General features: G+C 42.1%; 1 protein-coding gene across 2 annotated transcripts; it reads left to right on the forward strand.

Moving 5' to 3' along the window:
- Nucleotides 1-1,030: 1,030 nt before the first annotated feature.
- Nucleotides 1,031-16,730, forward strand: LOC102304891 (protein NLRC3-like). 2 transcript variants are annotated; one of them, XM_005952711.2, is made up of 4 exons: nt 1,031-2,886; nt 14,361-14,534; nt 14,671-14,844; nt 16,538-16,730. In XM_005952711.2, the coding sequence occupies exons 1-4, from the start codon at nt 1,046-1,048 to the stop codon at nt 16,713-16,715; spliced, it is 2,367 nt and encodes a 788-aa protein (XP_005952773.2). In that variant the 5' UTR covers nt 1,031-1,045; the 3' UTR covers nt 16,716-16,730. The 2 variants fall into 2 exon arrangements, with proteins under 2 accessions (XP_005952773.2, XP_042073409.1); XM_042217475.1 differs by lacking the exons at nt 14,361-14,534; nt 14,671-14,844.
- Nucleotides 16,731-17,244: the final 514 nt, after the last annotated feature.

The following is a 17,244-nucleotide window of genomic DNA, read 5'->3' on the forward strand; positions in this document are numbered from 1 at the left end:
GGAATTGAACTCAGGACCTTCTTGCTGTGCGGCAACGGTGCTAACCACCGTGCCACCGTGCTGCCCATATATATATTTGAGATATATATATATATATCTCAAAGAGATGCCGAAAAGAATTGCCTCAAAAGTAATCAGGTAGCATAGGAAATATGCTGTATTGACCATGGATTTTAAGTGTGTTGTACTTACAAAGTAGTAAACAAATATATTACACAGAAATTATATCATATAAGCCTTTAACTTAAAATAGACTGCTCAGAATTATTTTTAAACATACATTTTCTTTTGTTGCTGCCATATTTACTTGAATGGCAGTCTTACTTAGTTGTTAAAATGAAGTTTTAAAAAGTTACTTAAAAAGTTAAGTTAAAAATCACGCAAACTGTTTGAAAAGATTAAATGTCACTTGTGTGACATTTTAAGTGCTTCAGAAAAAAATGTAATTCTTCTTAGGGTTTCAATGTATATAATCCCCTTTCTAATTTAATATGAATTATTGAATTCCACTCAGATGCTCATTTTAAACAGTGGCGGTAGCAGTAGGGAGACATCATGAAAGTTCAATGTGATTATTTTTGGTGCCAAAATTTGGAGAAGAGGTCAACAGTTTAAAACCTGTTTAGTTTGTACATGTTGCTTTTGGTTACACATGAAAAGCCACAAAGCTAAGTGCAGTTTTACATATGAAGGTTTAAAAACATTTATTGTGACTCTGCAGAATTTATTTAAATTACAATGGAACAGGAGCTACTTTGGTTTGGTGATAATTTGTTGTATCCCTAGCTGATCATCAGTCAGTGAATGAATATGTTTCATTGTGTAAGGGATGAAGAAGCACAAATAACACAATAATCCCAACAAGGGTCAAAGTACTTAATCTTTGAGACCATTTGTTAAAATGTCAGAGGACATAGATAATTGATCAAAAAAGAAGAGGAAAGGATTTGAAGAAATAGGCACCTCTTCAATTATTTTCCTATCCAAAAAATATAACATCCAAAGGAAAAACCTCAAAAATTACATTTTTGGGAGTTTACAATGAATGATAACAAGAACATATAACATATGTTTTTTAATTATTTATTCAGAGGCTCTTCAAAGTTGTCAGCCTAGGCTTAAATCTAAGCTGAAGAAGAAGTTCCAGTGTGTTTTTGAGGGCATCGCTAAAGCAGGAAACCCAACCCTCCTGAATCAGATCTACACAGAGCTCTACATCACAGAGGGAGGGACTGCAGAGGTCAATGATGAACATGAGGTCAGACAGATTGAAACAGCATCCAGGAAACAACACAGACCAGAAACAACCATCAGACAAGAAGACATCTTTAAAGCCTCACCTGGAAGAGATGAACCAATCAGAACAGTGCTGACAAAGGGAGTGGCTGGCATTGGGAAAACAGTCTTAACACAGAAATACAGCCTGGACTGGGCTGAAGACAAAGCCAACCAGGACATCCAGTTCATATTTCCATTCACTTTCAGAGAGCTGAATGTGCTGAAAGAGGAAAAGTTCAGCTTGGTGGGACTTGTTCATCACTTCTTTACTGAAACCAAAGAAGCAGGAATCTGCAGCTTTGAAGACTTCCAGGTTGTGTTCATCTTTGATGGTCTGGATGAGTGTCGACTTCCTCTGGACTTCCACAAAACTACAATCCTAACTGACCCTAGAAAGTCCACCTCAGTGGATGTGCTGCTGATAAACCTCATCAGGGGGAAACTGCTTCCCTCTGCTCGCCTCTGGATAACCACACGACCTGCAGCAGCCAATCAGATCCCTCCTGACTGTGTTGGCATGGTGACAGAGGTCAGAGGGTTCACTGACCCACAGAAGGAGGAGTACTTCAGGAAGAGATTCAGAGATGAGGAGCAGGCCAGCAGGATCATCTCCCACATCAAGACATCACGAAGCCTCCACATCATGTGCCACATCCCAGTCTTCTGCTGGATCACTGCTACAGTTCTGGAGGATGTGCTGGAAACCAGAGAGGGAGGACAGCTGCCCAAGACCCTGACTGAGATGTACATCCACTTCCTGGTGGTTCAGGCCAAAGTGAAGAAGGTCAAGTATGATGGAGGAGCTGAGACAGATCCACACTGGAGTCCAGAGAGCAGGAAGATGATGGAGTCTCTGGGAAAACTGGCTTTTGATCAGCTGCAGAAAGGAAACCTGATCTTCTATGAATCAGACCTGACAGAGTGTGGCATCGATATCAGAGCAGCCTCAGTGTACTCAGGAGTGTTCACACAGATCTTTAAAGAGGAGAGAGGACTGTACCAGGACAAGGTGTTCTGCTTCATCCATCTGAGTGTTCAGGAGTTTCTGGCTGCTCTTCATGTCCATCGGACCTTCATCAACTCTGGAGTCAATCTGCTGGAACAACAACAAACAACCTTGCAGACGTCTGAAACAGGAGAATCTGCAGAGATGGTCTTCTACCAGAGTGCTGTGAACAAGGCCTTACAGAGTCCAAATGGACACCTGGACTTGTTTCTCCGCTTCCTCCTGGGTCTTTCACTGAAGACCAATCAGACTCTCCTACGAGGTCTGCTGACACAGACAGGAAGTATCTCACAGACCAATAAGAAAACAGTCCAGTACATCAAGAAGAAGGTCAGTCAGAATCTGTCTGCAGAGAAAAGCATCAATCTGTTCCACTGTCTGAATGAACTGAATGATTGTTCTCTAGTGGAGGGGATCGAATGGTACATAACTACAGGACATCTCTCTCGTGGTAATTTTTCTCCTGCTCAGTGGTCAGCTCTGGTCTTCATCTTGCTGTCATCAGAAAAAGATCTGGATGTGTTTGACCTGCAGAAATACTCTGCTTCAGAGGAGGCTCTTCTGATGCTGCTGCCAGTGGTCAAAGCCTCCAAAAAAGCTCTGTAAGTAAATCCGTGTTCAGTCTTTTGTGTGTGTGTGTGTGTGTGCGTGTGTGTGTGTGTGTCTATTTGTGTGTGCATATATGCACATATTTGAGCAGAAAGCCCACAATGATTTCAGATGGAATTATCCACATATACAGTAGGATGCAAAAGTTTCGGCAACCTTGTTAATAGTCATTATTTTCCTGTATAAATCGTTGGTTGTTACAATAAAAAACGTCAGTTAAATATTATAGGAGACACACATATTTGAGAAGTGAAATGAAGTTTATTGGATTTACAGAAAGTGTGCAATAATTGTTTCAACAAAATCAGGCAGGTGTGTAAATTTGGGCACTGTTGTCATTTTATTGGTTCCAAAACCTTTAGAACTAATTATTGGAACTCAAATTGGCTTGGTAAGCTCAGTGACCCCTGACCTAAATACACAGTTGAATCCAATAATGAGAAAGACTATTTAAGGGGGTCACTTGTAAGTTTCCCTCCCCTTTTCATTTCCTCTGAAGAGTAGCAACATGGGTGTCTCAAAACAACTCTCAAATGACCTGAAGACAAAGATTGTTCACCATCATGGTTCAAGGGAAGGATACAGAAAGCTGTCTCAGAGATTAAGGCTATCTGGTTCCACAGTTAGGAACATAATGAGTAAATGGAAGACCACAGGCTCAGTACAAGTTAAGGCTCGAAGTGCCACACCAAGAAAAATCTCGGATAGACAGAAGAGACGGTGAGAACAGTCAGAGTCAACCCACAGACCAGCACCAAAGACCTACAACATCATCTTGCAGCAGATGGAGTCACTGTGCATCGTTCAACCATTCGGCGCACTTTACACAAGGATATGCTGTATGCGAGAGTGATGCAGAGAAAGCCTTTTCTCCGCCCACAGCACAAACAGAGCCGCTTGAGGTATGCTAAAGCACATTTGGACAAGCCAGCTTCATTCTGGAATAAGGTGCTGTGGTGTTACATCCCTCTGCAAGTCCTAATCTCCTCAATGTGTTCAGCTGGTGCTAATTGGCCACACCCACTCAGGTGTGGATAAAAGCATACCCGAGGCAGGCTTATCAGAAGCTCACTTGTCTTTGCCTTGTTGGCACCAGCCATTTTAGTCAACCTGCTATGCCATTTTAAGATAAAGCCTCTTCTCACTAACACTGGTATTCATCTCCTTTTTTATGTTGTGGCATTTAAGCTGGGTGGTAACTTAAGTGGGGGCTCGTCCGGGATCTTTGGACATTTTAGTGGAGACTGAATATCAGTTTTTTGTATTGCTTTTAAGTGAGTGATGGCGTTCACTATAATTGAGCAAACCCTCTTTAGTTAGTGTTTTTCAGTTGGGTAGTTGTGCAGCCCTTCCATCGAAGCACTTGTTTGTTGTTTTGTTTTAATTTGTTATCTTTGGTGGCTATCCTGGGTGGGGGTATGCTTCAGAGTGTGGTAGGAGACTGTACCTCTGGTCTGCTGCCTACTCTCGAGTTTGCGTTTAAAGTTGCCACTGAAGATTAGTTAGGTAAAGTTTCATTGCATATTAAGTTGGGACTTGCTCAAGGTAAATCAGTGGCACCAAACTTGGCAGGAGGTTTGAGACCATTCATTAATTATCGTTTTGTGGCTGAGACAGGTAGGCCGTTTTTAAGTTGGCATAGTGTGTGCTGCATGTGTGTGTGTTTTACCACTCCAGGACAACTTGGTGTAAGCAGCAAACTGAGTTCATTTGGGTACTCCAGAACCGTGGCTTTCACATACAGAACCCAAGAATAATCTCCTCTCTTTTTTTTTTTTACGAAACATTTCTTTCTTTTCTTTTTCCTTTGACTGCCCTCTACTGGTGGAAAACATGTAGTAGCCAAAACCCCAAATATAGCTGAATAGCCCAAATACCAACAGATTTATGTAATGTTTTAGACATATTTTAGCTTTACACTTTACCAAGTGCTACATTCCTCCCCTGCTAAATAAATGTTGTCCCGACATTGACAAAACATGACAATAAGAAACAAAAATAAACAAATATCCCTCTTTTTTTCTTGTGACAAGGTAGGGATGGCGTAAGTTGGGATAGGGTTTAACAGTGCTTTAAAATCACTTTCACGATGCACTATTGAATCTCAGGTAACAGAATCACATGTTACTCGCTTACCAGATAAGCATAGGCTTATAACAATGCTGAGTTGTTTCCAATAGTCCACATAGAAATATTGCCTTTTAAGACATTACTATCACTTTATCACGTGCTCTGGAGCTTGTCAACTTAGATAGTAACCATTTAATCACAATTAACCTCATCAAACATAACACAATCCAATGTCTTACACTACCATCCCAAAAGCATCAAATACTTGTGTCACAATACTGGTAAGACCTTCTAAGTACTCATACATTTTTGAAAAATAACACCATTTAAATTCAGAAAAAACTCTTTCACAGTTCAATAATAACTAACTGGTACATAAGCTGGATAGTAAGGCATTTGTAGAGCTGCCCAAGGTACTCCAAACTGTTCATAGAATGGAGATGCTGTTGCACTGGCATACAATGGGTTAACACTGTGACCAATTGCTCTTTGAACTGGTTGGCCAAATACATCATAAGTGAATATTTTCCGTGGACATTTCTCCCTTTGAGATCTTCTCGGCTGTGGTTCCGACAATTCTGGGTTCATTTCACTGGGCTGATCTGGCGAAGCAACAGTGTCTGATGATGCTGAGATGTCATGCTCAGTGTTATCCTGTCCATTCACCATATCTGCTTGGAACTCTTCAGCGTCCACTCTAAGCTCCGTGCTCTTTCGCTGAAGGTCCTGGTCAAGTTCAGTAGCAGGTGCAAACACCATCGAATCTCCTTGAGGCTGACAGTGGTGGTGCCTCACTCTCTGAGACCAATACTGCTCCTCATCATCTGAACTCTCTATATGGTTCAATGATTCTTGTAGGTCTCTTTGTTTTTGTGTCTGTGTAGTGCGGCTTCGTTCAGTCCTTGTTATTTTGGGAAGCGGTAATGCATTACAGGGCATTAACATGTTGCAGTGGAGAATACGGCCTCGTCCAGTACCACACTCCAGCTTGACCTCATAAACAGGGCTATTTTCCCCCTTTTGAGAGATCACTATGTGAACTTGATCCTCCCAAGAGGAGCGTAATTTTCCCGGGCCTCCCCTCTCTGACAAGTACCTTGTCCCCAGGTGAGAGTACAGCACTTTGTCTCTTCTGGTCATAATGTGAATTTCCTCTTGCCAGAGTCTTTTTAATGTTTCTGAATGCAATGTCATATGCTTCTTTCATCTGTTGCTGCCATTTGTGAGCATAATCCTCATGTGATTTGCATTTGTTTGTCTCACTCAGTCCAAAAATTACATTAATGGGGAGACGTGGATGTCTACCAAAGAGTAAATAAAAGGGCGAGTATCCTGTCGAGTCACTAGTTGTGCAGGTATAGGCATGCACAACTTTGTTTACATAGTGTTGCGAAATCAGTTTCACCCCGGTTCATTTTATTCCTCGAAGCTTTCAGAGACGGCACCGGAACTCAGTAGTTATTTTCACAAAACCTTTATTCATTTTTATTCATCTTCATTTAAGCATGCACTTCTAGAAGGGAAGACGAGGCCGGTGTCCCTCTGCAAAATCTTCACCCCTTTGTTAGTTACAGCCAGCTTTATAGAAGCGACCCCATCATAAAACCCCCACGGTGTGCTGCAAACTCTGTGTCTGTGTCTATATGCACGAACACGTGAGTGCCTGTGTTTGCACGTACCCATACGTGTGAGTGCACGTGAGTGACTGAGTGCATGCGCGTACCTGTGTGTATGTGTGAGTGCACGTGAGTGAGTGTGTGTGTGGATGTGTGAGTGTAACAGTTAAAGCATTATGTGCATATATCTCTATGTACGTGCCTTCCTGGGGGTCATAAAAGTCCATCTCCCTTCCAGACCACAGTTATCCAGTTACAAATGTTGAGACCCCCACCCAGATATCCTCTGGGGAATTTCCACTCAGCATTAACTCCTCTTCGTCTTACTTTCACAGTCCAACTGGGGGAGGGTTAGGGATGGGTATTGATAAGATTTTCACGATTCTGATTCCATTTTCGATTTTGTTTAACGATTCGATTCTTTATCGATTCTTTTTTAAAAAAGGAGAACACTAAGGTCGATTAGCTTAGAACTTCATTTTATATCTTCTCTTTGAACAAGACAGACATTTAGGAGTAACATGGCCTTACAAACCCAACAGTGAGATCTTAAGAGATCCACAGCCTACGGCTCTTCAATGGGGTGTCACAGGGTCCCCAGGAAAAAAAATTGTAAATGTAAAATAATAAAATAAATATTCTTCTGTAGCAATAACAAAGTATAACATAAATTATTCTGTAGCAATTACACAAGAATATCCAGTAATGTCCCTGCCTACAATTAAACACATTCACTTACCATCTGCTGTGGCAAATGGGTGCAAGCCTTTTACCACAAACTTAGTCACTGCTCGGTGACATTCGTCTATCCTGGCCTGAAAGGAGACGCTAACGGTAAATATATAATATATATAATAATATATATATATAAATCTTATAAAGTTTGTATCTGTCTTGTGTGAAACTTGTATGAAAAGCATATAAGAGTGAAAACAGATATAAGATCCCTTGAAAAATTATATAATGAAACTTGTATGTTTTGGATACTTACTAAAACAATGTATGAAAGTAATGAGAAAGTGGCCACTTTCATGAGTAAATCATGTAAGCCTTATATGATTTACTCATGAAAGTGGCCACTTTCATGAGTAATCACATATAAGTTTTTACTATTTCTTTTCCATATGGGTAGTTTACTGTGCATCATTATGTTTATCCTAGTCAGCTGTTTCCTCATGTGTCTCCACTTCCCCTGATCACCTCATGTGTGTATTTAGTCCTCTGTGTTTCTATGTAGTCTGTGTCGCGTCGTCTGTGTTCCCACCCTCCATGTTGTCACAGCCAGTCTTAGTATTCATAGTTATGGTTTCCTGTGTCTTCATAGTTTTTCCTAGTTTTACTTTCCCAGTTTAGTCATAGTTTAGTTTGTCTCTGCGTTTCTGCCTTGTCTGCACTCCCTGTCACCAGCCACAATAAAGGCTCGCTTTCAGTTAAGTTTACTCCTGTCTACTCTCGTGTGTTCGCACCTGGGTCCACCACACACACCACCGCACGGTCTGCCTCCGCAGACCGCGACACATGGTCACCTAAATGCACAGTAATCGCAGGTTTGTAATAAGGCAGATCGCGCTAACATAATATGCACTGTTAGTTGATTATTTACCTGCCACATTAATGGGAGAGGAGGTGCAAACGTTACCGCTGCTGCTGGGTTGAGATTCACGAGTCTGGAGCGGAATTAAAAACACGACATTCATTAAAGGTCATCGCGTGTTTTGTGAGCAAATGCTTTTGCATATTCGTAGTGTTTCCTCCTTTAAATGAAATATCTACTTTGCAAGTATTGCAAGTTGCTCTGTTGTCATCCGTTCTCGTAAAGTATAACCAAACATTTGAGCGTTTGAGCCACTTAGGCGACGGGTTTCCTGCCGGGTAAATGACGCTCCGCAACGTGGTGACGTCATTCAGGGCGACTGGAATCGATAAGAGAATCGTTTGCAAAAATGGCAAACTATTCCAAGGAACTGAAACAGTGGGAACCGGTTCTCAACAAGAACCGGGTTTCGATACCCATCCCTAGGGAGGGTCTCCTAAAATCTACTCCTAAGTTCATGACACAGTCAGGCCTTTACTTATATCCAGGGCAGTGTCAGTGTCTCACAATTCTATATCCTTCTAACACATTCCTAAACTCTAAAATAAGCTAAACATTCCTACAATAGTCACTCCAGTTTTCTTTCTTTTCCTCATCCAGGGTCCGCAGCATTGACAGCAAGGTGCGATTAAACCTTTCCACTGGGTTCCCCTGTGGATGGTAGGGTGTAGTCTTTGAATTGGCTATTCCTGTGTACTTCTGCAGCTGTTTGAATAAATGATTTTCAAATTCTCTGCCTTGATCATGATGTAATACCTGAGACAGGCTTTTCAGAAGCAGTCCGGCTAAGTTTCTGTAAGTATTTTATTTAATTCAATTCAATTCAGTTTTATTTATATAGCGCCAAATCACAACAAAGTCGCCTCAAGGTGCTTTATATTGTACAGTAGATCGCACAATAGATATTGACTTTGCGGATATTGCCTTATACAGACAGCAACTGGCAGTTAGATTTCAGACCCTCATCTAAAGACAGGTTTTCATCTGGCTCAAAAAGCATTTCACTTTTTACCTTTAAGTCTGTTTTGATGGAACAACTAACGCCGTACATTTGTCCACTCGGTACGACAATAGCTTTGCGTCCTGATCTGAAAAGGTAAGTAACTATCTCACTACTGCTGGTGTGGATAAGGTTCAACAGTGCTTCTGCTTTGCTTGATCCTACTCTTAGAGAGTTTCTGAGTAAAGACAAGCTTTTACTGGACTGAGTAGTGTCTTTTTTATCAGTTCCTCAACAGCATTAAACCCTATTATTGGTTTCTGCATCACATCCTGACTTACTAGGATTGGAACCCGAACCTCATTCTGAGCTACAGCTTTTCCTCTCGGATCACAAAGGCTAAGGCTAACTTCTACCCAATCCTGGAAGGGACTTCAGATCCATTTACAGCTCTCAAGTCTAAAAGTTCATCCTTACTTAGTAAATCACTGATGGGGTGAACTTCTAACTGAGGTAAATTGTCTGTTTTCCAGCATGCACTCATTATTGAAACTTGGGCTCCCGTGTCCCACAGTGCCTGTTTTTTGCAGTTGTTCATTCTACACCATACTAGACAATTTTTGCCCACGAGCTGTGCTACTTTTCTTTTTTTGGTACTCAGATTGAACACGTTTGGGGGTTGGTTCCTAATTTGAGGATTTCCTGAGTCAGTTGGTGATGCATGGGATAAGCTTTGGGCCTTGGGAATGTTGTCACATTGGGACATTAGTGCTGAAGCTGTGGCTTGTCCCGCAGTCACAGCCCTGCCCAGTTTCCCTGCTTCTGAGCTCCCCTTACTTTACATCCTTTTGCCCAGTGAGAGTCACTGCCACGTTTGAAACAATCCCTGTTTTCTTGTTGACATGCAGAGCATCGCCATTTTGGTCTCTGAGCTGACTTTCTGTACACCCTTGCTTGCCTATCACCGTCACCACTTCTATGTGTTCTTTGTTGTACTTTAGGCTAGACTGGGCGCGCTCAGATGCGAAAATAATTTTTTGACGCAAATCCAGCACTCTAATCAGGAACTCAAGTGGAGTTTCATTTACCCCTGTGTAGCCTTGGTTAATTGCTGATACAGTACTGCTGCATCCATTTCTGCATAATGGGCTTTTAGAACTTGTCTCAAACTGGTCAATGTGAGATCTTCTTTCCCTTCCAAATAGCTCCTTAGTTTTAACCCAGGATTGATGGCACATATGACAGCCTCCACGATCTCAGCTTCAGAGTAGCCCGTTTCTAAGCCGCTATCCATCTGGTGCTCTAAGCTACTGAAACTCAGTGTGTCTTTAGCTGTTGACTCACTCACATTTCCACTTATCCTGAAGTGTTTTCTGAATCCACCTGATGAAACATTACAGCAGCTGTTGCCAATACAGTCTCTCCCCCTGCGCTGTGTTTCGCCGTCCAGCGATGTCCTCATGGCCACCTGACGCTCCTCTGATGTCCCTTGAGCCGCCTGTCGGACTACAGAGATGAGGTCAACAGACTGACTGAGTGGTGTTCAGTTAACAACCCCCAACTGAACACCACGAAAACTAAAGAACTTATCTTGGACTTCAGGAAGGGCAGAGCAGACCCGGCCCCACTTTACATTCACGGGAGCTGTGTGGAGAGGGTACACTCCATGAGGTTTCTGGGCGTGCAGATATCTGATGACCTCTCCTGGACTGCAAATACTACAGCGGTGGTTAAAAAGGCCCAGCAGCGTCTCCACTTTCTGAGAGTGCTCAGGAGGAACAACCTGGAGGAGAGGCTGCTGGTGACATTTTACAGAGCCACCATAGAGAGCATCCTAACGTACGGCATAACAACATGGTATGCAGGGTGCTCAGCTGCAGACAGGAAAGTACTGCAGAGGGTCATCAACACAGCCCAGAAGATCACTGGCTGCTCTCTGCCCAGCCTGGAGGTCACTGCAAACTCTCGGTACCTCAGCAGAGCTGGCAATATCATCAAGGACCACTCTCACCCCAGCAACCAACTGTTTGAACTATTACCGTCAGGCCGACGGTACAGGTCACATAAAACCAGGACAAACAGATTCAGGGATAGCTTCTTTCCCAGAGCTATCACCGTAGTAAATAAGCACAAAAACAATTGAACCTATTCCATACCGTCACTGTTATTATATTATGCTGCTATTCATACTGTCATCATATTAATGCTGCTATCCTGTATATATTGTACATACTATTGTTTGAGTACTTTGAGTGCTCCAGCGATGTCATCAGCACTGTCCGCCGCTCTGGAGGTGCCCACGCCGCTGCGAGAGCCCCCCCGTGCACAGCCTCCGCCTTCATCCCCGCTCTGTCTGAAGACCGGGCAGCCGCCCCCGTGCCGACAGCAGCTGACTGCGCCTCCACCAGCAAAACCAGCACATCATTTAGCTCCAGAAGCACCGACATGCCTTCATCCTCTCGTTGCAAAAATTCTTCTCGTTCACAGAACTGGCTGATAAGCTTAACGAGAGCTCTACGAGATTTGCTTTGTATTTCTTCCTTGTCCTTTTTTGTAATATTACATTGTTCACATACTCCGAGCAGTTCTTCCACAGAAAGTGCACATAACTTCTGCTCCAACTCCAACAAAAAATTGTCACGGTCCTCTGATATGCTTGAGAGATAACAAGGACGAGTGAAGCTCTCTCAGTGTATCCGACCAGAGAAAACACAGTTTGCATCGCATTAGCTAGACTGTTGCAATCAGCATTAGCCCCTTTGCTCTGTCACGCTCCTTTACCGTGTTAGCTCACTGCCGTCTTCCTCTGTGTGAGGTAGTCCCAAAAACGATCTCGGTGGAACCTCCAAAATGTTACACCACTCCAGGACAACTTGGTGTAAACAGCAAACCGAGTTTATTTGGGTACTCCAGAACCGTGGCTTTCACATACAGAATCCAAGAATACCCAAGAACATTTTTTTCTTTTCTTTTTGCCATGACTGCCCTCTACTGGTGGAAAACATGTAGCAGCCAAAAACCCAAACATATAACTGAATAGCCCAAAAACCAACAGATTTATGCAATGCTTTAGACATATTTTAGCTCTATCTATCTATCTATCTATCTATCTATCTATCTATCTATCTATCTATCTATCTATCTATCTATCTATCTATCTATCTATCTATCTAATCTGACAATACATATAATATTGGCCCTATTGTCATGGTCCTGGGTCGGTGACCCAGGGCTTTAAGTTTATTATTATCATTTTCCAGTTTATTATCATGATGATTATTTGTTTGTTTGAGTTCTACGTGTTATATTCGGTCTGCGTCTGTATCTCTGTCTATGGTGTCACCCCGTCTGTTTGTGAATCTGTCTGTTTAGTTCGATGTCTTGTCTGGTTCCCTGTGTCTGAGTTTACTGTTTTAATGTGAAGGTCTGTGTCATATGTCAATATGTTCAGTTTTACCTTTCTCCTGTCTCGTTAGCCTAATTTCTCCCAGCTGTGTCTCCCTCCTGTTGCCCATTTCCTAATTACTCCCCTGTGTATTTAAGCCCTGTGTTTTCCTGTGCTTCCTGTCGCGTCGTACCCTCAAATAGCTGTGTATTCTGCTTCTATGTTCCTAGTGTTTAGTCTCCTGCTCCAGTTTATTATTTCTTTTCCAGTGTTTCAGTCCTTGGTTCCTCTGTTCTGACTTTTGGTTTTCTTTTGGTGAGTTTAGTTTGTACGAGGTTTTTCCCAGCAATAAAGCTGCGCTTTAAGTTTCACTTCCATGTCTGAGTTCTGCATTTTGGGTCCACCACTCCTGCTTGCCTGCCACACAGCGATTCATGACACATATTATATTTACATTACCACAGTGACATGATTTTAGTCTCATGAACAACATTAGCTTTTTGTTATTTACTAACTAATCTTGAAATGACTGTTCAGTACAGAAATGAAGCCCAACAATCATGTTTTACAGTCCTGTGGTCTCAGCCTCAGATACTCAACTAATCAAAGTGATGTGATGACAAAAATGAATGACCAACAAAACATTTTTTCTCCTTCATTTATGTCACACAATGCTGTATGGAACTTTTCTCGCAGTTAGTATCATGGTTGCTAGGTAACCTGAAGCGCAACGAAGGCTAGACCATTCCATTTCACAAGCCTCTCACTTCTCCTTATTGGGACACAGCCTGGTATTCATCTCTTTTTTTATGTTGTGGCGTTTGAGCTGGGTGGTAACATGTGGACTGATGAAACTAAAATTGAGTTATTTGGGCGTTATGCATGGAGGAAAAAGAACACAGCATCCCAAGAAAAACACCTACTACCTACAGTAAAATATGGTGGTAGTTCCATCATTCTGTGGGGCTGTGTGGCAAATGCAGGGACTGGAAATCTTATTAAAGTTGAGGGACACATGGATTCCACTTAGTATCAGCAGATTCTGGAGACCAATGTCCAGGAATCAGTGACAACGCTGAAGTTGCGCCGGGGCTGGATCTTTCAACAAGACAACGACCCAAAACACTGCTCAAATACCACTAAGGCATTCATGCAGAGGAACAAGTACAATGTTCTGGAATGGCCATCTCAGTCCCCAGACCTGAATATTATTGAAAATCTGTGGTGTGAGTTTAAGAAAGCTGTCCATGCCACCAAACCCGAATGAACTAGAGATGTTTTGTAAAGAGGAATGGTCCAAAATACCTTCAACCACAATCCAAACTCATTGGAACCTACAGGAAGTGTTTAGAGGCTGTAAGTTCTGCAAAAGGCGGATCTACTACTACTAAATATTGATTTCTTTTTTTTTCTTTTTCTTTTTTTTGGTGGTGCCCAAATTTATGCACCTGCCTGATTTTGTCGAAACAATTATTGCACACTTTCTGTAAATCCAACTTCATTTCACTTCTCAAATATCACTGTGTGTGTGTCTCCTTTATGATATATTTAACTGACATTTTTTATTGTAACAACCAACGATTTATACAGGAAAATAATGACTGTTAACAAGGTTGGTCAAACTTTTGCATCCCACTGTAAGCCACATGAACTATGAAAAGCTGCTGGAAATTTCAGTATGTGATATATATGTCCGGTTTCCATTTAACAGTATCTTTGTTGTCTTTCATTTTCTTTCCCTATGTAAATTAAAAGTATTTTAGTTAACCATTAATAGGAACCATACTAAAATGTGTTTTTCCTGTAAAGGTTCAACATATGAAGTGATTTAATTTAATCACAAACCTCTTTTTTTTTTTCAGGGTGAGTGTTCCTGATCTTTCAGAGAGAGGCTATGAATCTCTGTCTTCAATTCTCAGCTCCCCCTCATCTAGTCTTAGAGAACTGGACTTAAGTATTAACAATGTGCTTGATTCGGGAGTAAAGTGTCTGTCCGCTACAGTGGAGAGTCCACAGTGTACACTGGAAATTCTCAGGTCAGATGAAGAACTATTCGGAGTTCTTTTTCAGTTAACATATGTAATCAGTTAAAACTCTCAAATCAGCACAAGGTTAGCTAACTGCTACTTTTCTACTCTCTTTCCAATTCTTGAAAATGTTCTCTTCCCCTAGAATGAAGCTCTGTAACCTGTCAGATATAAGCTTTGAAGCTCTGTCCTCAGTTCTCAGCTCGGGGTCCTCTAGTCTGAGAGAGCTGGACCTGAGTAACAACAACGTGCAGGATGTAGGCGCGAACTTTCTTTCTGCTGGACTGAGGAGTCCACACTGTAGACTGAATACTCTGAGGTCAGTTCAAGTGATGTAATATGTTTGTCAACTGACTAATATGAATGTATTACACGAGAAGAAATGAACAGAATAGACCTTTTTCTTGTCCTTGTACATGTACAGCAGAATTATGGGTGCTCCACACCAACTGTGCAAGAAAAGAATAAATAAATAATAATAATATATTGTAATAATAATAATAAGACAGCAGGAATAAAAAGCAAACATGAGAAATATATACAATCAAGAGGGAACTATATAAAACATTAGAAAAGGCACATAATCTAGTCTCCCCCCACCACTTCCCCTGCCGGTGGCAGACGCCCTCAGACATCGGTGCATTGGTGGGTCTTTGTGTCCGGGGATGGGCGTCCAGGTACACACCGGCTCACTCCTTGGTGGCTGCTTATCGGGGCCTGGAGCCTGGGGCTCGCTCGGGCCACTTCGGGGGTGCCCTCGGCCTCTCAGGCCTGGGGCTCGGTCACGCTGGCACAGCTGGCTGCCGGCGGAGCTCCCGGGCACGTCACTGCAACCCCCCCTGGCTTCTGCTCCGCGGCTGCTGAGTGACCCCTCATCTGGGGCTCTCCTCAGCTCTTTCTGGGATAGTGGCGCAGCTGCCCCTCTGTTGGTCTTCCTTGGTCTCTTGTGTTCTGAGGGCCTCTGGATGTCTGGAGTTTTGATCTCCTCCATACCTGCTTCATGCCCTGGAGGACGGGGCTGTGGCCCCCCCACACCCTCTAGCAGATCATTACATGAAGGAACCTTTTAAAAACAAGCGCGTTCATGCTCACAGGTGTACACACGGGTGCTCACACACACAAACTACACCCTTTTTGGCTCCTACCTCAAAGCACACTGTGCGCTGTCGATCTTACGTGCTGCACAATAATGTTTAATATTTAGTATTTACTGTTATATTCCCATAGATCATCGTGATGTTGTTTATTCTATTGCTCTCATTTTCTTCTGCTTGTTTTCTTTTTTCTTTCTCAACAGGTGATCCAGGATATTGATATATGCATTTTTTGTCTGCTTATTTTGTTGGTTTTTGTTTTTTGCCCTTTATCCCCACCCCTCTTCTCCGCTGTTCTTTTTCCCCTCTTTCTTTCTCCCTTTTCTTTTCCTCATTCAAGTCTGTCCCATATCTAGCAAGTGAAAATAAAAAATAAAATAAACAATAAAAGGTGAATCAAATAGACGACTATGGCAAGGCTAGGATGGTCCATTTGATAAAGTAAATCCGTTGGGCATCTTTCTTTGCCTTTAGACAATAATTCTGATGGCAAAAGAGACAAACAGGACAGGCAAAAAAAAAAGGCACATACTGGACAACAAAGTGCTTGAAAGTTTTGCAAAGAACTTGGTCTGAATAGAGTTAATCTGTGAGTGGCCTAAGTGATGAGGGATACTCAGACCATGGCTCAGATGGATGGGAAAGGGTGGGTTGTTGCGTGGATAGTGTTTGTTAACAGTCAATGTCCCAGGGGACGCTGTTTATGAGGCTGGAAGTGTTGGACAGGATTGACCTAATGGGCCAACCAGAGTGGAGGAGGTCAAACTGGTGCTGGGCAGCGAGCAAGATGTCACCTGTGATGGATCTGTTTTTCTTGAGCCAGGAGGAGCCGAGGATGCACTGTATTAACCTTTCAGTGCACCATCACTGCACTTCAACAAAAGTTAGTATTTTAATGTTTATCTTTCATTTTTTCAGACTGAGTCACTGTAAGCTCTCAGAGAGAGGTTATGAAGCTCTGTCCTCAGCTCTCAGCTCCCAGTCCTCTAGTCTGAGAGAGCTGGACCTGAGTAACTCTGACCTGAAGGATTCAGGAGTGATGCTTCTCTCTGTTGGAGTGGAGAGACCACACTGTGTAATAGAAAGTCTCAGGTGAGAGTTTAAATTTCTCCATTGATCATTTAAAACCTGATTGATATAACAAAATAAACAGTAACTTCATAGTTACATTAGTTTACATTTCATCAAATGTAAAGATTCTGTGGTTATTCCTGATATGTGTGCATTTTTTGTTTTTTATTTGCAATAAATTATCTAAATCTCTAAATATCTGTGAGCAGCACTGCCATCCACAAAACCTTCCCGTCTGATTTCTGGCTGTATTCTGAAACAGGGCTGTTTGTTCTGTAAATCACTAAATCACTTTTAATATTTGAACATTTTAGTGATGAACATTCTTTCTTTATCTGATAAAAAAAATGTATATGTATGTATGTATGTCCGTATGTATGTACACTCAACAAAAATATAAACGCAACACCTTTGTTACTGCTCCCATTCCCCATGGGATGGACGTAGAGACCTAAAATTCATTCCAGATACACAATATAACCATCCCTCCCAAACAGTGGTCACAAATCAGTCCAAATGTGTGGTAGTGGGCACATCTGCCATATTGAGATAAT

The sequence above is a fragment of the Haplochromis burtoni genome, unplaced genomic scaffold (genome assembly GCF_018398535.1).
Source record: "Haplochromis burtoni strain Fernald_Lab_line unplaced genomic scaffold, NCSU_Asbu1 Contig_2042, whole genome shotgun sequence".
Lineage (NCBI taxonomy): Eukaryota > Metazoa > Chordata > Actinopteri > Cichliformes > Cichlidae > Haplochromis > Haplochromis burtoni.

Coding starts and splice junctions, on each gene's coding strand:
- LOC102304891 (XM_005952711.2), top strand. CDS start 1,046: ATGATAACAAGAACATATAACATATGTTTTTTAATTATTTATTCAGAG. Junction 14,535..14,670: donor TGTACACTGGAAATTCTCAG/GTCAGATGAAGA, acceptor CTCTTCCCCTAG/AATGAAGCTCTGTAACCTGT. Junction 14,845..16,537: donor TGTAGACTGAATACTCTGAG/GTCAGTTCAAGT, acceptor TCATTTTTTCAG/ACTGAGTCACTGTAAGCTCT.